The sequence below is a fragment of the Fundulus heteroclitus genome, chromosome 12, assembly GCF_011125445.2.
Source record: "Fundulus heteroclitus isolate FHET01 chromosome 12, MU-UCD_Fhet_4.1, whole genome shotgun sequence".
In the NCBI taxonomy this organism is placed as follows: domain Eukaryota; kingdom Metazoa; phylum Chordata; class Actinopteri; order Cyprinodontiformes; family Fundulidae; genus Fundulus; species Fundulus heteroclitus.
Genome location: NC_046372.1, coordinates 41946982 through 41969095, shown reverse-complemented (window position 1 = coordinate 41969095; position 22114 = coordinate 41946982). Strand labels below are relative to the sequence as shown.

Below are 22114 nucleotides of genomic sequence, written 5' to 3'. Positions count from 1 at the left end.
ACTTATTTCGAATGACGTGGCGTCGTAGCGCAAGCTACTTATAGGAGGGGTGACGCAGACGTCGCGATCACCAGCCAATCAGGATTGGCGTAATTAGATATATGCTTCTGAGGAATACGGCAAGGGGCGTATCCCATAGTGAGACATCTCACTCATGCTACTCTGAGAACCGAGGTTACGCAAGTAACCTATAGTTCTCCATTAGCATCAGTTCCATGGTACCAGACCTTTTTGGCTGGTTGTAAGGGAGTAAAGTCAGACTTCAGAAGACTGTCAGTCACTGATTCACTCCTGAAAAAGGTAAAGTGGGTTTAGGCTACGTCCACACAGAACCGAACACTGTGTCCGCACAGAAAAATTTGAGCCTAAAGATGAAACCGCATTAAGCCGTAATAGGCGTTCCAGACCTATGCCATGCCAGTTAGTGGTGCAGTAACGCTGCCATAGAAGTAAAGGAAGAAGAGCATGGGGGAAGGGAAAGAAAGCAGGAGAGAGAAAGGAGGCTTTTGTGTGGACTGAGCATGAAACATTATTTCCAACAAAGTGTTGCCATGAATTGCCTGATCAAATTTAGTAACCCATGCCACCAGGGTTGTGACTGGGTGTAACTAGCTATTCCATGCTCTTTGTACAAAGTCAGCAGTTTTGCTCTCCTCTTTATGCTTTATCTACAAAAGCTAGCTTTTACATTGTAAGAATGCACTTTATTTGAGAGGTGGTGTGGTTTGCTTCTTAAATTAAAACACGCTGGTCATAGTAAGGCAAAACAGTTGCAGAACAAATGTGCTTCAGATCGTAAATATGTCAACATCTTTGGTTATTTGGTCTAAATACTTTAGTAAGTCTGTCTGTAAGGGTTATGTTTTAGTATGGGCAATTAAGGGTTTTAATTTAAAGTGGCAAATTGTGGGTTTTGCTTCTCTTATTAATCCATATGACCAGACCACTTATTAGGTTTTTACAGTTAAAAAGTTTCTTTGAAAAGGAGTAATAATCACTTAGCCTCTAATTTCAGGCCTCTCATGGAATCAGTTTACATTGAAACAGCAGAAAGGAATGAGCTAAACATCGCATTATGTTGCTTATCTCGTGCCAAGTTTTTTTTTTTCCTCAAACCCTCACATACAAAGTTGTCATAAGTATACTTGTTTTTGTGTAAAATTTATTACTGAATCATTCAGTTACTATAGAACATTTTATGTTGTTTCTGTGCGTTTCTGGGGTTCTAACGTTTTCCTTCCTAAAAGAGACATTCATTCATTCATGGAATTCTTAGGAATTATACGTCTAGATTATTTTGAAGTTATGATTGGTTTTGAGTATTTTGATGAAGTTTGTTTTCATATACACAGAGAGTGACACAATTTCTCCTTGGTCTCATTTGCGCAGGGCATTCTTCTGAAGTGGACAAAGGGTTTCAAAGCCAGCGGCTGTGAGGGGAAAGATGTCGTTAAGTTGCTTAAAGAGGCTGTCCAGCGCAAACAGGTCAGTGCATATTTTAAATATATTTGCGAAAAAAAACCAAAACGTTTATGTAGTTTGTTTTTATAAAAGAATATCCAATGTTAATGCTTTCGACAAGCTCTCACAGTTTTATATCTGTATTAAACGCTCAGCAATGAAATAGTCCAGGCATAGTAGGTCTGTGTGCAGATGCCATCTATTTGCGGCAGATTTTCCAGGTAAGGACATAAAATAGGAAGTGCTGGTGGTAGAATGGCCATTTATTTAAAGCATCCAGCATCTGATTACTACTTTCACTGGGCATGAGCTGATGAACTATGTACCATTACATTGGAAGGATGCAAAGAGCTGTTTCAAGATGATTGTAGAACCAGCTTTAGCAGCAATAATATAATACAGTAATATTGTGCATAATGTATTTCTCTGATCATTGTGGAAGAATTGGCTTGGCTTTTTACCTATTTTGTTACATTTCAACCTGTAATGTAAATGTTTTAATATTTTATGTGATTGATCTCCACAACATGGTCTAAGTTGGTGAAGTAAAATTAGAAAACTATGTATAAAAATAGAAAATTGACATGTGCATATCCATCTGCCCCCTTTACTATGAAGCGCCCTAAAAAGATCTGGAGCAACCAGTTACCCTCAAAAGTCCCATAATTAGTTAAATGAAATCCACCGGTGTGCAATCTAAATGTCACATGACCTGTCAGACACCTGCCAGTGTCACATGATCTTTTCTGACACACCTCAGAGGCTGCAGCATCTCTGAGCAAGAGGTGTCACACTGTGAGGACCAAGGAGCTCTCCAAACAAGTCAGGGATGAAGTTGTTGAGAAGTATAAGTCAGTGTGGGGTAATAAGAAAATATCCAAATCTTTGATGCTCCCTGGAGCACCATCAACTACATCATCTTCAAATAAAAAGCACATGGTACCACAACAAACAGAGGGTCTTTTACTAGAACTCACAGACCGGGCCATTAGGGCATTAATCAGAGAGGCGGCACAGAGTCCAAAGGTAATGCTGTGTCCAGACCAGACGCCTTTTGAGCGTCAAAAAGGCGTCCAAGACCTCAACTTGGATGCTTGTGCACATAAAAGTCTGACGTGCTGTCTTGCGACTGAACGCTTTGACGGAGCGTCAGTCAAAGTTGCCCCCGTAGGAAGGAGCTACCCTGTTCTTTTCCTCTGCCGGACTCTCTGTAAAACTGCGGATGAAATCAAGAGTGGCTTGGCTTTATTTACTGAATAATATAATATAATCTGTGTTGTGTCTAAATTCACCAGATAATTCCGAGGCATTTTAAATTTGGTGACATTCACCACTTAGAGCAGAAGCTGTGCACTGGTGAGGGTCACTTTCAGTGGGCATCTCGATATTAACATTTCTGAGTGATCTGAAGTAGAGCTGGGCGATATGGAAAAAATCATATATCATGATATGGACTATTTTATATCACAATAACGATATATATTGCAATATGCCCCAATTAAGTAAGTTTTCAGCAAATCTCTGAAAAATATGACAAAACATAATTTTTTACTTTTTTCCAACTTTATTTTGAAGTGACATTTATAGTACTGTCACAAATTACAAAAATAAATTGTAGTGCAGTAACATAAATACATAAAATGAGGTAGAAGTAGCGCTACAGTACCCTTCACATTTTTTTTTTCAAAATCCTACAGGTTTTTAAATTAAATTACCAAAATAAATAAATAAAAGTGCACTAATGTTTAGTTTAAGTTTCGGAGTAGAAAAGCACACATTTTTGAACGAACGTTAGTTACAAGTTTCTGAAATATTTAACCTTGTAGTGCAAAGTTTGCATACCATAACGGCAATATAGATTATCGAAATTAAATAAATCCAGGCTGAATATACCTATAAACTGTTTAAGGTATCAACCATCAAAAAAGTGCAAACATAAAGTATGTCTGATCTGGTCTGACATTGTTGACGTAGAAATGTTGTTTCTGTCAAATCTATAGGTTGAGTGCGAGGAAGACAAGTTGGTCAACTGTATTTGGCTTAAGACATGACCTCTTACATGTGACAATGTTTCCACTCACACTGAAGGCCCGTTCAGATGAAGAACTAGTAGCAGGAATGCACAAGTACTTCTTAGCAAGCCTGGCCACTAATGGGAAGTTTAACTCGTGTTGTTTCCACCATACCAGAGGGTCAGCCTCTGAATCAGGCCCAGGTGTCTGAAGATACATGGAGAGCTCCAGTTCAATGGATGCTCTGCTTGACTGAGAGCGGCTGGTGCCTTGGCCTGCAGCTGGTGCCTTTTTGAAGTAGCTTCCCAAACTCTTCTTTGTCTTCTTTGTTGGATAAGGAAGGTCTGGATTATCTTCAGCAGCTGGTGGTGAAATGAAGGTGGCTGTCTCTGCATTTTCAGGTGCCAGCGTTGCCATGTCCACCAGCTCTGCTGCAGCTCTCATCTTTATAAACTCCACCCTCTCCTCCTTCATATAGGCTGTCTTAAACCGTGGGTCAACAAATGTCGCCATGTCTAGAAGGTTGTTGGTGGTACAGTCATCATACTTTTCATTGAGGTACTTAAGAATACCCTCTTTGATTGCTTTTGAGAGCTCTGTGTCCCCATCTTTTTGGCTTAGTATTTCGTTGTTGAAGAGGTGCAGTACTGGTTTCAGAAAAGATACGGTGACGTACTTCTCCCCCGATAAAGCATCAATAAACTCGAACAGTGGACCCAGTGCCTTGTTCATGGACTCTAGTACCATCATATCTTGCCAGCTTGGCACCAGATTTCTTGCCTAAGTCAGATAACAAAGGAAATGGGTTACTTTCATCAGGAGGTAAATCTAGACTGCAAACATAATCAGAATCCAAGGAATCAGTGTGCAAAGTCCAGTTTCCATGTCTCACCTTCTTGTCTGCAAGAAGGACCTGTGACAGAGCTTTCTCCTGCTCCAGGAACCTCTGGATCATCTGCTGCCGTGAACCCCATCTTGTGGGGGTTTCAGTGATGAGCTGATGGGGAGGCAAGCCCAGCACTGCTTGAGCCTTGGCCAAGTCACGTTTTCTCTTCCACGAGTTGGAGAATGCACTCACAACCTTTTTACAGACCCCAACTGCACGTTCCACAGCCTGCTTTGTAGATGCTGGTGTGAGAGCTTTCAAAGCGTTCTCTGTATAGATAAAAGAAAAATGTATGTAATTTAATAACAAATGTGAATTTTATGATCTAAATTATAAATATATTTAAGTTATAATAAAATCTAATTAAATCTGCACGCAACTCCTGTTATCCATTACAACACCCACAGCCAGGATTACTCCATTAGCTGGGCGAAAACCTGTTCAGTATTAATGTGTTGTGTGTAGGCTGATCAAACATAAAACAGGATAAACAAACAAGTTAAATTTCACTAATATTTTGTTGTAAGTTTAATTAAGAATCGTCATCGTCACCACTTGTTACCATGGTGAAATTATTTGAGAAAGATGCTAGCTCAAGAAGTACACAGATAGCATAATACACAGAAAAAACAGACACGCTCCCTCAGTGATGCACTCACACTAAATTACACTTACCAATAGCTAGCTGGAGACGGTGACCAAAGCATTGTAGCCTTTGCCATTCATTCAGTTCCATTGCAGTTATGTTGTTGGTGGCATTATCTGTGGTGACACAGACAAGGTGGCATTCTTGAAGCCCCCATGACTCCAGTGCATCTCTCAGACCTAGATAGATAAATGCTTTTATTTATATATATAAATATTATGAATAGAATAAATATGCAGCAATAGCAGAATGACACAATTACTGCTCCTGTAACATACCTTGGGCTAACATGGCTCCTGTGTGGTCATCTGGAAAGTAGGCAGTCTGTAAGCAGCGAGCGCAGAGGGTCCAGTCTTCACTGATGAAATGGATGGTTACACTCATATAGGGCTGCGTCACCCTGCTTGTCTACAGGTCTGTTGTCAAGGCGAAATGTCCCACGCTGCAAACCTCCCTTTCTACTTTGGCCCGGCATGCGTCATATAAGCGAGGTAACTCCACTTGGCTGAAGTGCTTGCGACTGGGCATAACGTACCTCGGGTCAAGTACTTTGACTAGCTCTCGGAAGCTCTCCTTCTCAACTTCGTACACGGGGACCATGCCTTTACATATGTAATGCGCAATGGCAACTGTGATTTGTTTATGCCGCTGAGAAGTTTTCTCATACGGGGTGCACCGTGATAATGACTCCGTTATCTTCGGCTGGCTATGATTTTTATTTTTGCAACTTCCCCCCGCTGTTTCACAACTTGCTTTACCTCGCACTTTTTGGATCCTTATGTATTCTTTTTCGTGGTTCTTCTTTAAGTGATAGAAGAGGTTTGTCGTGTTGCCGTCGGGTGAGGGAACAGTCTTGTAGCATAGTTTGCAAATGACCGTTGTCTGCTCCGTGTCGGACTTCTTAAATCCAAAATGTAACCAAACCACAGACGTACCCCCTCTTTTTGGCAAAAGTGCTTCATCTTGGGTTGCCGGCGTAGCTGTCTCTGTTTGTTGCGACCACGGGTTTAAGACTTCAGCCTCCTGCGTCTCCATCTATCAGCTCTCATGAGTTAAGTAACGTAAAGCATGTCGCAAACCCGCGTGTGAGTCAAAAGCCGTAAAGCAGCGTCATGTTGCAAAACCACAAGACGGCGCTTCTTTGTGAATTAAAAATAAATAAATCTTGTTTATCACTTAGAAACTGTGTGTAGGCTACGTGACTACACTAATAAGTTTGTCGTAGTCTACATTGGGAAATATTTGCTTGAATACGAGATAAAATTGTGTTAGAAACGATAGAATAGAATTAGCACTGTAGACACTTTTCTATCGTCCGTACGATATGTATCGTCCTATCGCCCAGCCCTAATCTGAAGTAAACATTTTTGCTGTCGGAAAATCCCCAAATACATCAAAAAGCGGAGTCGGAGGCTCTCTGATTGGTTGAAAGCCCTGCATCCAGCTGCAAAAGTTTTTCCAACTCTAGTCTCGGCCGCCCTAGAGGTGCTTAACACGCGGCAAACCACATTTGCAGCACGAAACACGCTGAAAGCTTGAAAATGTGCAGCGCCGTAGGACCTCTCAATACCCCCCCCCCCCCCCTACAGAAATAACTCAGGATAACATAAGCTACTCTAGTAGAAGCTTTACCATAAAGCAAGGTTTAATGTGTGGTCTTAAAAGTAGACAGGGTGTCGGCATCATTGATTAAACTGAGAGCTGGCTTCACAGGAAAATCTGGCACCTGAAAGACATGTATGTATATTATTAGAAACTCTATGAACCACCAGCAAACCTGCTGTCATAATATGAAGCTGGGAACAATTGTTAATTTTACAGGCTGTAGCAATTGCTGATGTCTTTTTACTTTGGCATTGTTTTAACAGACCCCCATAGCTAGACGAACAAACTGATGGATCTCCTGATTTTATAGATGCAGGCACATTTAGTACCGTATTCTTCGGACTACAAGTCACACTTTTTTTTCATAGTTTGGCAGATCCTGCGACTTATCGCCAGATCAGACTTAATGTAACGGTAATGTTTACTACTTGGTTCATCTTGGTCAGTATGATTTACCATTTAAAATGTATATATATATATATATATATATATATATATATATATATATATATATATATATATATATATATATATATATATATATATATATATATCAAAATATATATATATATATATATATATCAAAATATATATAAAATTTGAATGGTAAATCATACTGACCAAGATGAACCAAGTAGTAAACCTTACCGTTTAATAGCCGCAAGAGGGCGTTCTAGGCCTGTGAAAACTATATGCTGTTCTTGCACCACTTAAAAATTAATTAAAACATTAACTTAGAAAAACACATGTACATATGTGGTTTCACTGTTTCAGTCTGCAGTCAGTTTTTAAATGTCAGTTTTTAGTCTTGGATTGTGTGAAATAAAATTATAAATAAATGCAACGATGTGAGTTATATACGTTTTTTTTTGTTCCTCGTGATGCATTTTTTGACTGATGCAATTTATATTCCAGAGCGACTAATAGTCCAAAAAATACGGTACTATTTTAGCCCAAAAAATCCCTCCTTGGAGTCTTAGCTTATGAATGATTCAGATAGTTGCTGAGAGCGACTCTGAGAAAGGAGACGACAATTTTTTATCTTTAATGAGGAGGTGTGGTTAACCCCATTGCGAGGTGTGACGCTGTCTTTTAAGGGCTGTGATTGGCTGACAAATAAACCCCACAAATATGGTCCTAGTAATCAATGGAGAAACCAATTTGACTGGATTAAGAAATCTGTGACATGAGGATGAACTTTAACTAAATTAAATAATTGTCACAGAGGATCAAAATGTTTGAACGTACTGTGTTTACATCCTCATCATTATTCTGATTTGCGTGTTATGTCTACTCGCCATACTGGTCATTTTACTACTTCATCTAGTTGATATTTACATGTATTCGGCTTTCAGCATTATACTGGGATTGCCTGTTTGTATAAAGTGGTTGTATTTAATAAACCAACCGACATAAAATGGGGAAAGAAATGGTGGGAAAAAAACACAATGCACAAAGGAGCAGCACCTTTCTGGGAAGTGTATAGAGGAGTGTTTTTAAATGTAAGTTGGTCCCAGGATCATTGCGTGAGGAGGCGTACTTTGAAGTGCATTGCCACAGATCTTTTTCTCTGCTTTTATGCAGCAGCTTGGAAAGTGAGAAGCACTCTGTGCAGCAATCAAAAACCAGAGAGGAGATTATATTAGTCAAGCAAACTTCTAGATGGCCATTTAAGCCATCTAAAGGCAGAAATTGCATTATGTACAATATAGAAAATACTTTCTCACGTCTTTTTTCTTGTCTTTTTATCCTAGCGTTGCTTTTTCAAATAAACTTGCAGTTTATTATATATCTGAAGATGTATTGTTTGACTGTAAATGTCAGCTGCCACAGTACTTGTAACTATTACTATATAATTACCAATTGTAATCAGCAATTTCAACTGACATCTATCATTTTACAATAGTTATAATTATTTCCACTCACCTTTCTGGAACCTGATGAAATTATTTTTTTCTGATTGTCGCCATGGTGTGAAGGTTGTATGCTGTTTTTTGTATGTCTTTCTCTCAACCTGGCAGCAGTATTGCTGCTCTGATACAGTTTAATTGGACACCATATTAGAGAGTAGGGCCACAGGCAGTTTGACTTGAGGTGGTTAAGTTGTAATAATTGGAGAAGAATTCAGATAAGCTTTTAATAACCCAAACATTTGGAGGATTTTATGTTTTCCTGGGAGTATTTACCTCAGTCTTATGAGACCAAACAATGTGCTTGAATTTCTTCCTTCTTCAACAACTTTAATTTCACCATTTTCTTGAAACAAACAGTAAATTTTTCCACTGGGAGAGTATGTCTATTACTGCCTGAGCAGTCCCACAATTTCAGACTCCTGCCTTGTTCCTCATACCATATTTAAATCACCTATCGTTTTTTTTTTTTTTTCCCAAATCACGTCAGGACTAATTGTTTACATCCTCGTTACTGCAGCAAGCAGGCTTCTGCCTATTTTTAGATGGTCAACCAACTTGTCTTATTCTTTTTATGTTTGTGAAACATTGGTAATCACAACACGTTGAGTCTCCTTTTATTCTTTTAAGCAGAATGTTGTTGCGGCACAGTAGTCTACGAGAAAAACTTGCATTATGATTTTTTTTCCATAGATGTCACTTAAACTGTGGCAGACAGTTTGACCCCCTCCTAAAGTTTTAAAGTACTCTACAAGAAGCAAGAGTTCAGTCTGTGTGATGTTCAGACCAACATCTCAAACATTGCTGAAGGCTTTCACACAGAGGAGGTTTCAGCTTGGTTTGTCCTGGCAGGCACAGATTTTCTTTTAATAGGAACGCTGATGGAATAGACTCGATAACCTTTTCTCCAAAACTTTGACTGTTTGGCTGTTAGCAGGCCACTATCTGTTTAAGAGTTTAATGGTTAGAATCTAACAGAAAGTAAGTGTATGGAGACAATTACAGGAAAAACCTTTTCCGTGCTTTTTAGTTCCAGCAGTGAGCAGCTAAAGTGACGGAGACCCCTGCTAGCACCTGGTTAAAAAAGCAGAACAGAGATAAAGGTTAAAAGGAGAAAAAAAACTGTATATAGTTTGTTTTTTATTCACCAGCCGAAGCAAAGTATTTTCCTTTATGTGGGCTTATCCTTGAATTCAGTGATTGTAAGCGGGTTCTGGATGATTTATTATTTATTTTTGTTCCGTATTGATCTGTCTCATCGTTATTGTGCTTTTTTCTGGTTCATTGTTGAAACGAGATTTTTGTGATTTTGTTTCTATATCCAGAAATTTGACTTGAACTTTGTGGCGGTGGTTAATGACACAGTGGGGACCATGATGACCTGTGCCTATGAGGACCCCAGATGTGAGGTGGGCCTTATTGTAGGTAAGTCTGTCTGTTCCACTTCTTTCTTGCCTGATTTTTAAAAGTATAAATGTCTTAACTGTGAGCCAAAAGTTTCTCTGATATTTACTGTCATCAGCATTTCTTTCACATCCCTCTCTTTACTTCAGGCACAGGAACCAATGCCTGTTACATGGAGGAAATGCAAAACATTGAAACAGTGGAGGGGAACGAAGGCCGCATGTGTGTCAATGTGGAGTGGGGAGCATTTGGTGAAAATGGTGAACTGGACGACTTTTGCACGGAGTTTGATCATGCTGTCGATGAATGCTCCAACTATCCAGGGAAACAGAGGTATCTGAATTAGAAGAAGGCATCAACAAGTTTAGTCAATCAATAGGAATAGGAATATATACAGAAAGAATAGGTGCAAATGCACACTGCAGCTTCTTTGGGCAGCTAATACAAAAAAACAGCAGAGATGTTAATAAACTTGTTTGATTTAAATAGATGTATTCCTATTTATTATTTAATAAGAAATGTTTGACTGCATTAAGTCATATTTATTCATACATATATGGTTTAAATTAGTAGAATATTTATATACTTTAATTATTTTCTTTCTTTTTTTATTATTCTATGTTTTTGTTTTCCAGTAATTATTTAAGAGCAGGTGTAAGCGCTGATAAGCTTGGTGCTCATGCCCCTTCCTGAATTTGGAAACTAGACATCTGTGTGTCCAAAGCTGTGCAGACAGTGGGAAAATATGCCTGTGATAAAATGTCTGTCTGTACATAATAATGCTGTGCAGGCATGAAAACATCTCTGTTAATGTGTCTTTTATTTTCTTATTTATTTTTTGAAGGTATGAGAAGCTGATCAGTGGCATGTACCTTGGAGAGATAGTGAGGAATGTGCTACTGGATTTCACCGCTAAGGGTCTGCTGTTCAGAGGCAAAATGTCAGAGCGGCTGAAGACACGGGGCATCTTCGAGACCAAGTTTTTGTCACAAATTGAAAGGTGAGCTATCCAACATTCTCACTGTGTTTCCTTCACTCAGCCACGTGTGTCAATGTAATTGTGTGGAAAGAACAGAAAAAAAGTGTGCCACCCTAATTTATCAACTCTGTTGCTCTGGTGTGGCTTTTGGGTGCCACACCCATGAATCTATCCCGTGGACAGAGGTTTTTGTTATCTGAGGTAATCTTTGCTTGCTCGTATTACAGTGTAGTGAATTCCTGCCTCGTCTCATCTCCCACAGGAGAATAGTACAGTATAGATAGAACAGTACAGCACAGTGGAGGCAGGACCATGGTATGGAGTTTATTATGAAATGTGAGAACCCATACCACTCTCAAAATGGAACTGCTGAATCCTGAGCTCTTCTAGCGGAAGCTGACCAGACACCCCTGACATGCTCAGACAAGGTGCCAGCAGTCTTTATAGCCAGCATGTAGTTCTCAATATAAATGTAAAAATTTGACAGTAGCTTACTCTGGTTGCATACAGAGTTTTTTTTTTTTTTTTTATCAAAGATTATCATGTTCTGCAGGCATATTAGTTGTTATTTTTGTGTTTTCTCCTTTGTTTTTGCTGAGTTTGTTAGTAAATAAAGCCTTTCGTGTTTGTTTGTTCATTTATTATTTATTTTAACGAAAGTCCGCACTGCGCATGCGCAGCAGGAGTTAAAACAAGGAAGCGGCTAACGACTATTAGCATCTCCCACCGAAACAATGAAGAATCCAAGATCTAGTGAAAAAAAAATGCAAAGAAATATGATTCCAAGAGGGATTAGACTAGAATGTCACTGGGAATACAGTATGAACATTGGTGTTCACTGAAGCGAACGCTAAACCTGCAGATTGCTAAGGTGTGACGGCAGACTTGACTGACGTGAGTAAATGTTCTGATATGAGGCTCTTAAAGTTGTTGTAGATCGGTTTAGTTAATTAATAACGGTTGGTCTTCGATCACGGCGAGCTACCACTTTACTGCGAGGCATTTCAGAGCATCAGGCTCGGCCCAGCATTGTTTAATTTTGATTTATTAATTAAGCAAACTGGCATTATGATAGTTCTGCAATACTGTCACTAGATGGTGCCACATCTGTTTATATCTCCTAATCGTGGTGCGGGGGCGATATTCATCCACAAAAAGGACCATCAAAACATTATCATGATGGAGGCTTGGTGTATATAACCTTATTTTATCATCATCAAACGTTTTTTGTTCTTTTCTGAAGCATATAATGTAGCTACATACCTTTAAAAAAATAATTTAAAAAAATACGATAACCAAATAAAAGAAAAGAAATTGCAATTTTAAAATGTTCTGTAAAATGTAATGAATACAATTTCTGGTTGAGAACAAATAAAGATAACCCTTGAAGTGAGGGAACAACAAGATGGGATCAAAGAGCCTGTCTGAGGCCTTCAGTATGAAGACTGTAGCAGCTCATGGGTGTCAAAAGAGTTTAAAGAGATCTCCAGAGAATTTCAATTCATGTATTCCACTGAACAAAGAATAGTCTGAGGGGAGGACCTTTAAAACAAACACCAACATGCCCAGGTATGGTCCAAGCATGTCAGCATAAAACTTCCTTTGCGTAGTCCAGCTCAATAGGGCCTGTTCTTCAAGCTAATAACAGCTAGCATTAGCCTACACTGTCTGGGAGGTATAAAACTGCACTAATGCACATTGAAGAGCTTTACTGACCATTCTTTGTTGCTCTTAAAACATCCGTGTCCTACTGACCATTGACCATGCTCCAATTTCAGCGTAATTTTGACAACTTTCAGCATAATAGTGCGTTGTGCTGAAATGTGCTGGCAGGATCCCTGACAGCGCCTCGCTGAGGTTAATTTCAGTCAAAATGGATAAAAGCAGCTAAGAGGTGACACGGTGTCCTCACATTTTTCTCAGATACACATTGGTTTTGTCTTTTGTCGACAAGTAAAACAAGGTTAATTTCTGTTTTTTAAGGGCAGTTAAATATTTTTCTTTACCAGAGACAGACTTCGTTATGATATGCAGTTCAATGTGTCCAGAGTCTTACATGAGATGACCAAATGTCATCATCTTTGGTGCCAGGCACAAACTGGAAAATGGGTGTCCAACACAGTAGTGGCATTTAACACTTACAGAACACTCACATGTTCCATCAGACCATATCTGGGTATCAGTGTTTCCAGCTGGAGTCCACAAAGGAACAGAGAAGAGCATCTCTTACAGCAGATAATCAGTGATGGGATGTGAGACAGACTACAAGTGTGGGAGGAAAATCAATGCTGAAGACATAAACACACTGCTCTGATTAAAATTTCAGTCACACTTGACAGATTTTTGGCTGCTGGTGTGACCAGTGTGGTCACTCACACTTTGGAGCACTGTGTGCATGTGTCAAAGTTAATATATTACACTTTATTTGTGGAGCTTCTAGAAAACAAGGTTACAACGTAATTGTAGTTTCATAGAAATGACAGATCATATACCGGTAATCCTGATATACAGATGCTTATCATTGTGGTAAGAAAGTCAAACCATAACTGACCTCCAAGACTTATTGAATAAGGAGATGGTGAAGTGGTCAAGTTCCAGCACTTTATTGAGAAACAGAGCAGAAATTGCATAGATGAAAATAATCACACCCAACAGTCCAGCTGCATCCTATCCGTCTGCCCCATCTCTGTCCCTCCTCGCTCTCTGGCTCTCCCTAATACTTGACAGTGGCCTTGCTGTGAGACAAAACAGAGACAGTCTATCCTAGACAATCATCATCCCGCGCAGTAGCTACGCAGCATTTGGCCTTGGCAGTCAGCAGGACCGTGGAGCCGATATGAAGTCCTCGTGTCTCCAGGCCTCCCATGTCCGAGAGGCATCAGGTCATAGTGACTTTAGGATAATATTCCAATAACATATATTAAGAATAGGGCTGGGCAACGATTAAAATATTTAATCGCGATTAATCGCACTGATTAATCGCGATTAATCGCGATTAATCGCATTGTATTTACAAACTCCAAGAATGAATTCAAAAGTAGTGTAAAGAGCACTTTTATTTTAATGTTCTGCTGCCATATGAACAAAAGTGTTGTAACATTTGTAGCACTTATCAGTAACACATATTTAGTGTAAAGCTCAACTTAAACATGTAAAACAAAAAATAGCAATAATAATAAATTAAAGCTTATTGCCACTGACAGGGAATTCTCTTTATGGGGAAAAAATCTACCAAAAACAGGCAATTTCTGAGGTAACAGCAGGGAGCAGCATTACCATTTTATGTTCAATACCAAAGTTTAACTTGGCAGTGGTTCCAACTAACTTGTTTCTGTCATATTCCATGCTGGAAGAACTTTAAACTGAAATGCTTGCTAACTCGATATGCTTGCGTTTATTTGACGTTGACACGCGGTTTTTTGTTGTTGCTTTCTCGCGCGCATATAGTGAATGGCAGGGGGAAAACAGGCAAAAATACATGGATACTTTGAAACGAGAAGCGACTTCACCGACGGCGTCGATGCAGACCCCCCCCGCTCCGCTCCGCACAAAACTTGTTCCGGCCGCCAACTCACCGCCTCGCCTCCATAGATATCTCGCCTCGCCTCGCCTAAGCTCGCTCGCGGTACCTGCGGGAAACACCGCCTTCCGCATGTCAGCTTTGTTTTTTTCCGGCCAGCACCTTTCTTCCTCTTTGAATCTGAGGCTGGGCTGACAGCGAGGTTATTGGCGCATTATCACCACCTACTGTTCTGATTCAAACCCCTACACCGCAGCAACAGACCTTCACAAAATAAAAGCATGTGAGCAACATGCGTTAACGCGCGTTAAAGAAAATATCGCCGTTAATAGTCTAATGAGTTAACGCGAAATTAACGCGTTAACTTGCCCAGCCCTAATTAAGAATATCATGAAAAAGTTGATTTATTTTCAGTAATGCCATTCAAAATAGGAAACTTGTATATTATATTCATTCCTTACACAGATACCAATATATTTTAAGTGCTTATTTCTTTTAGTTGTGATAACTGACAACTAATGAGAACCCAAAATTAAGTATCCAAGAAAATTGGACTATTGCTAAAAGGCTGGCTGTTCACAGAGCTCTGTGTCCAAGCGCATTAATGGAGAGGCGAAGGGAAGGAAGGAAGGGATGTTGTAGAAAAAAGTAATAGAGATGACCGCACCCTGGAGTGAAGAACCACCACGCACAGACGTATGCAGGACCTGGGTTCAGCTGTCACATTCCTCGTGTCAAGCCACTCTTGAACAAGAGACAGAAGCGTCTCACCTGGGCTAAAGACAAAAAGGACTGGACTGCTGCTGAGTGGTTCAAAGTTATGTTCTCTAATTAAAATACATTTTAGTTTACGAATCCACGTTGGCATCCAGTGTAAAGTTTCCACATTCAGTGATGGTTTGTGGTGCCATGTCATCTGCTGGTGTTGCTGCACTGGGTTTTCTGAGGTCCAAGGTCAATGCAGCCGTCTACCAGGAAGTTTTAGAGCACTTCATGCTCCCTGCTGCTGACCAACTTTATGGAGATGCAGATTTCATTTTCCAAAGCTACCAGTACCTGGTTTAAGGACCATGGTATCCCTGTTGTTTATTGGCCAGCAAAACTTGCCTGACCTTGACCCCATAGAATATCTGTGGGGTATTGTGAAGAGGAAGATGTGATACGCCAGACCTAACAATGCAGAAGAGCTGAAGGCCACTATCAGAGCAACCTGGGCCCTTGTAACACCTTAGCAGCACCACTGATGGACTCCATGCCACGCTGCAATGCTGCAGTAATGCAGGGAAAAGGAGCCCTAACCAAGTACTGAGTGCTGAACATGCCCATACTTTTCAGTTGACCAACATTTCTGGAAATTCTTTGGAGTGTGTGTTTTGACCCATCTTCAGTATTCTGGCTGAGAAAAGAAATTTCCTTATCCAATATTTTATGGTACATGAAGCGCTTGATTCTGCCCTCAGTGTGGTAAAGTCGTCTTGGAGCCTTCTGAATGCTTTAGGTCAGTGTATTCGGCATGCAGGTTTTAGGTGTTTCTCTTGCGCCCAGATTTTCTGTGATATCAGTGCGTTCTCAGTGCCTGTGGTGCCAGCTGCCTTCAGTCCTTAATCACCTCCTGCCGTGTAGCTGTGGGTCGATCCCTCACCTTTCTTGAGATCATCCTCACCCAATGAGGCAAGATCCATGGAGAGCAAGTCAGAGGGGAGGTGATTGTCATTTTATTTTTCTTCTATTCTTGGGTAATCTGAGCAGCAGGTATCACCTTCTGACTAACCACCCTGCTCATGGTGTTAAAGCCCATTTCAGCCTTGTGCAGAGCCAATGTCTTGCCTCTGACGTCAACAGCTCCTATTTTTAACTTTGATTCATTCAATTTTCTTGATGTTGTGACTTCCAACATGAAATAAAGCCACTAAGAAATGTAAAACTATATCTTTAAAATACTTCTGTCCTTTCAGAAAGCTCTGACTCCTAAACAGCTCTGATGTAAAGCACCCATAAAGGGCTTTATGCAAACAAGGCCAGTTTCTCTTCAGAAACTGTGATTAGATCAGCTGCAGTTTAGTATTTTTTAGCACTTAAACTGCATTCTTTTCACATTATACTACAAACTGCGACATAAAAAAAAGGAGGCTTGTCTTTGACTGTAAACGTTTTGAGACTGGGACACAGGTTGCCTTCCAACAGCACAGATGCACTAAACTTGCAACCAGAGTGCTATAGATCAAAGCTTATTCATGTGTTAAAATGGCCCAAAGTTCACACAATCTATTTCAGTTCACTTTATTTATATAGTGCCAGATAGCAACACACATCATATTAAGGCATTATACAAAGTATCCTATTGAATCATACTGACAAACTGTTTGAAAGTTTGAATCTAAAGTTGAATCTAAAGAAACCCTGCAGATTGCATCAAGTCATTGACTCGTACAGCAGAACCAGAACTAGGCTTAGTGTGAATGGCCATCATCCTCACTGAGGATATGAGAAGACAACACATACACACCAAAAGTCCTATTTGTTTTGTGTGCTGAACAGAATGACAGGCCAGATGTAGCTACTATGAAGAGGAGAAACCATACATAAAATTAAAAGTTGAAAATGAACGGTAGAACTCAGCAGTGAGAGGAATTGATCTTGATGTCCTCTAGCAGCTCTAAGCCTACAGCAGCATAACCCAGAGTTCTCGCCTGCGCATTTCAGCGTTCAGTGCGACACGGATTTTTGAGAGCAACATAGAAAAGTGAGTAAAACTCCTGAAGGCGCATCAGTGCAGCTATAAACATGAGCTCATGCTAGCTGTCATTAGCTTAATGAACAGCCTTGTGCTGCACAACACAACGTTCTGCTGTGGGAATGCATCTAGAGAAGCAGCAGAACGATACACCAGCGCGCGCCCCATCCACCGTTACGCTCACAAAATAATTATGGTGAGTACCCTGTAACTATAGAGATAGTTCAGGAAAACCTAAGCCCCTCTCACTAGGGTAAGGCATTTATCAAAAAGGAAAGTTTTAAGATTAGTCTTAAAAGTAGACGGGGTGTCTGCCTCACGGACCAAAACTGGGAGTTGGTTCCACAGGAGAGGAGCCTGATAGCTAAAGGATCTGCCTCCCATTCTACTTTTAGAGACTGTAGGAACCACCAGCAGACCTGCAGTCTGAGAGCGAAGTGCTCTGTTAGGAACATACGGGGTAATCAGAGCTCTGATATATGATGGAGCTTGATTACTGCTTGATTACTAGGGTTAGGGCTTTATAAGTGAGAAGGAGAATTTTCAATTCTATTGTTGATTTATTAGGAAGCCAATAAAGGAAAGTCAAATTGGAGAAATTTGATCCCTATTTTAATTTTCATCAGGACTCCCACTGCAGCTTTTTGTATCAGCTGAAGACTTTGAACTGTATTTTTTTAGGACTGCATGATAGTAAACAATTACAATAGTCTAGCCTTGAAGTAACAAATGCATGGACTAGTTTTTCAGCATCATCCCTGGACAGAATGTTTCTAATTTTGGCAATATTCTAAGGTTCAAAGTAGGAAAGCCTAGAAACCTGTTTTAATATGGGATTTAAATGTCATGTCTTGTTTTTACTTTTTATGAGGTCAGTTTAATGCCATCCAGATTAAATGATTGATTAAGTAGTTTATTTTTTTTTAAAGATGACAACTTCTGTCAGCTGAATTTAAATGCAGAAACCTTTAAGTCATCCAGGTTTTTGTGACTTCAAGACATGCCTGTAGTCAACAAAACGGATTTGCTAAGAAGAGTAAACAGAAATGTCATTGTCTACATGTGCAAGACTGGTAGAGGCATACCCTGAAATAATGAATACAAATGCACACCACTCTTTTCAGAACTGTGTTCTTTGAACCATGCATCATTTTCCTTGCATCTCCTAATTATCTCATGCTCTGATGTAAAACCCCAATAAAGTTGTTTTTTTCTGAGTGTAATGTAACAAAATTGAAAGGATCAATGGGTATGATTTGTTTTCCCAAGCACTGTGTCCCTGTGTGGACATAAGTCTGGAAGATCATTTTCTATTCCCATCAGCAAATATTTCTGAATTTTGTGTGATATTTGTGCAACTGGAAGGGGTAGTGGTGTGCTGTAGATGGTTAAATGTCAGTGAAACAGTGGCAGATGATCGTGAAAATAAATGACTTGGCACCGGGGTTGCATTCAAGTACTACACAGAGTAATATGTCCACAATTTCACTATTTACCTGGACCTTTAATTTACCTTACCTGACCCGCAGCCTCACAAATCTGATCACTGACAGAAAATGGCCATGTTTTCCTCACACGGGCGTCTTTCAGTTTCATTTTACTGTTACTGTTCTTTTTTCATCTAGCAGTTCTGTCGCATTTCTGTTCTGGATCTGGTAAAAATTGCTTTATCTCTTTGTTTCCCATTTTACAGCTTGTCCTTTTTACTTTGTACTTGCTGCAAATGGTTTTTTCTCTTAATTTTTACCCAGTTAAAAGAAAATAAACCATGTATTTGGATTTTTTCATGTATATAAAAATAAAGCATTTGACAGATTTTTAGCCAGCTAAAAGCTTAACAGTTTGGCAAAAAACGTCTGTATAACAAGGGTGGTAGCAACAATTCATGTAAGGACGGAGTTAAAATGAATATTTCTAAACCTGCTTCGTATTGGTCCATGAACGCGTTATTGTTCCTGTTCCCACAGCGACCGCCTGGCCATGCGTCAGGTCCGCTCCATCCTGCAGCACCTGGGCCTCACCGGGTCCACGTGTGATGACAGCGTTCTGGTGAAGGAGGTGTGCAGCGTTGTCGCTCGCCGTGCAGCCCAGCTCTGTGGCGCCGGTTTAGCAGCCCTTGTTGACAAGATACGGCAGAACCGCAACCAGAATCAGCTCTCCATCACCGTGGGAGTGGACGGCACCCTTTACAAGACGCACCCTCAGTAAGGAACAGTTTAATCGGAAAAGTTTATCATTTTGGCCTCACATTAAACAAGGTAGTATTAGGTTGATTTATGGATCAATCCTTCATTGTTATTGTTTTACTTTAAAGCTTCCCAGTTGCTACAGTCTTACTGTACATTAACCAAAAGCAGAAGGAAAATATATCATGCCGTTGTTTTCAGGGTTGTAACGACATCTGGTGATATTAGAACAGTATTCCTTATCAAACTGAAGTTTTACTGTCCAGTTGCAGTCAGCATGTTACTTTGTCTCATGAAGCTACTGTAAGCTATTATTCAGCTTTTGGTTGGCCTCTGAAGGAATCATGTGCCACCTCTAAGCAGGAAGGAACCTTTTACTTTTTTAACTGGTAGCATTTAGGGCAAGGCAAGTTTATTTATATTGCCCTTTTCCGTAATAAGACGATTCAATAAAAACAAAAGCAGACTAGGTCCAAATGATTTTTAAGCGCGTTAACAATGCTGAAGTCGGCATCTGCTTCGAAGCACAAAGTGTCTGTTGTGATAATGGGAACAATGAAATGCACGGTTTCTGTTTCAACACAGTATTATTGTGAAACTGGTATCTGGTATCAATTAATGAGCTGGGTTTATTGGTTCACTGTTGGTTATTTTTGAGTATGCTGTGATGAGGACTCCAGTCCTCTAGGGTTGCTGTCCTGCAAGTTTTTCGATGTTTAAACACACCCAACTGAAATAACCACATCTTTTCCGTGGCTTTTGCAGAACTCTGTGTCCAGCAGAGGAGAATATTCCACATCTAAAACTTGCAGAACGCTGACCCTCCTGGGCTGAGGTTTCCCTCCTCTTCTGTAAAGTCGCTAAGTTTTTCTCTATTCTCTGCTCCTTTTGCTCTGAAGTTTCTCCAGCATCATGCAGGAAACCCTGCAGGATTTGGCCCCACAGTGTGAGGTGACTTTCCTCAAGTCGGAGGATGGCAGCGGCAAAGGAGCAGCGCTCATCACAGCTGTGGCCTGTAGATTCAAGAGCGAGAAGCTGCTATGAATCCACTGGACGAGAGCGGAGCTGCAAGGGGTTTCTTCCTTTGGGTCGACACATACTGTGCAGTCCATCAATATTCTGTAGTTTAGAGTTTTCTGCATGTTTATCCCATGTAGGTGTCTAAGTTTTAGGGTATGACGCGATGCTGTGCCGGAGGTTGGGTGTAAATTAAGCTCAGAACTCACAGCTCTGCTGTGTGGTAATGAATCTACACCTTGAGTCAGACTTTACTGTTACGAGCATTGGACCTTTGTTTTTTGTACACTCCCCAATTGTCTTTTATTTTTATACCCACATTGTAGTTGTTTAGTGAGTCAACTTTGAATAATTCGACTTTTAGCAAATTTACAGTATGATGAGTTCAGAAAAACCCTTTAATAGACCAAAGACGAGCAGATCAGGACATGAAGCAGCTATTTTAGTATCTCTTTGATAACTTTAAGTTTTAAAAGAATTTCACATTGAATGTTAGAAGGTACGCACAAATGTTTTTTTTTTTTTTTAAACCATTTTGGGGGTGTTGTGTTTTAAAATTGTACCGTTGGCCACAGGTAGGCCTGTCACGATAACAGATTTTGCTGGCCGATAAATCTTCTGAAACATTATCGCGATAAACCACAATATTGTCATTTGGAGACCTTTTTCAGATAATATGATAAATGACATAATAATCCAAGTATATCCGCTTGACACATAACGGCACCAATTACATTTTTCTTCAAACTAGCGTTTCTGTGGCTCTCTCTCACGAGGCCCTCATGCTAAACTTTGAGCATGTGCCTACCTGACGCATGATTTAACTCCTCCTACACTGAGGAAACGAGAAGGGGCGGGGGGTAAATAGACACCGATGCACCGTACTGAAACCTTTTGTTATCTACAAAAAAGAAACCCATGGGGGGGGAAAAAGTAAGCATGCATACACAAATTATCAACCTTATATTAATTAATCACGAGATTAAATTAATCGTGACTAATTGATTTACTGATTATCGTGACAGTCCTAGCCACAGGTTGAGAGCTTGTTAACATGCTCAAAAAACCAAAACTGTTTTTAAAACTTGAGAAAACTGTGAATGTTTTAGGAGGCAGCAAATAACTGGAAGTAAAAATAATTCCAACTGTGTTGTACTGATTGCTCCAAGCTTATGGTCTGTCCTAAAAAGGAAAATATCAACAGTTCCAGATAAAGCAAGGAATAAATCGCAGGGGCCTTGATTTGCTTTCCCGAAAGGGAAGAAACCCGAGGTGATCCCAACGAGGGCAGACCTGTTGCTGGGAGGTGGAGAAGCTGAAGATGAGAAAGAGAACAATCTGCACCCTGGCTGGACCCGTCAGTTTCATATTCTGCACAAAAAATGTATTTTCATGCTTTTGAACACATTGATTAACTTACAAGGGAAAGAAATCCCCTGAAAACATAAACAGTTATTGAACCACTGTAAATGCTTCATTTTCATTATTTCATCCAACCAAGGCCAACATAATAAATCTTGTCCGGCTATGTTGTTTTTTTTTTCTTGTTTATCTGTCGTCATAGAGACTAGCAGGTCACTGTCTGGCCTTTTGTTATTTTTAGATTTGGGTATCTGCAAGCCAACAAATATCAGCTGTTGGCCCGGGTTCACAGATGGGCTGCGCTGATCAGCAGCTCACAGGAAACTACTAGAAATGTCCGTCAAAGGCTGCTGAGGGCAAGAGATGTTACAATGCATAACAAAGGCTGTAAA

General features: G+C 40.0%; 2 protein-coding genes across 3 annotated transcripts in view; one reads left to right on the top strand and one right to left on the bottom strand.

Moving 5' to 3' along the window:
• The window catches only part of hk2 (hexokinase 2), a 68758-nt gene extending 46870 nt beyond the window's left edge, over nt 1-21888 (top strand). For both annotated transcript variants that reach the window (XM_012878406.3, XM_012878326.3), the window contains 6 exons: nt 1390-1485; nt 9846-9945; nt 10074-10257; nt 10769-10924; nt 19125-19361; nt 20243-21888. In XM_012878406.3, the coding sequence (XP_012733860.1) occupies nt 1390-1485; nt 9846-9945; nt 10074-10257; nt 10769-10924; nt 19125-19361; nt 20243-20387 (918 nt within the window). In that variant the 3' untranslated portion in view covers nt 20388-21888. The remainder of the gene's footprint in view (nt 1-1389; nt 1486-9845; nt 9946-10073; nt 10258-10768; nt 10925-19124; nt 19362-20242) is intronic.
• On the bottom strand, nt 3438-5073 carry LOC118565047 (zinc finger BED domain-containing protein 1-like). Its single transcript, XM_036144626.1, has 2 exons — nt 5035-5073; nt 3438-4628 (listed from the first exon to the last, which is right to left on the bottom strand). The coding sequence occupies exon 2, from the start codon at nt 4221-4223 to the stop codon at nt 3456-3458; it is 768 nt and encodes a 255-aa protein (XP_036000519.1). The 5' UTR covers nt 4224-4628; nt 5035-5073; the 3' UTR covers nt 3438-3455.
• Nucleotides 21889-22114: the final 226 nt, after the last annotated feature.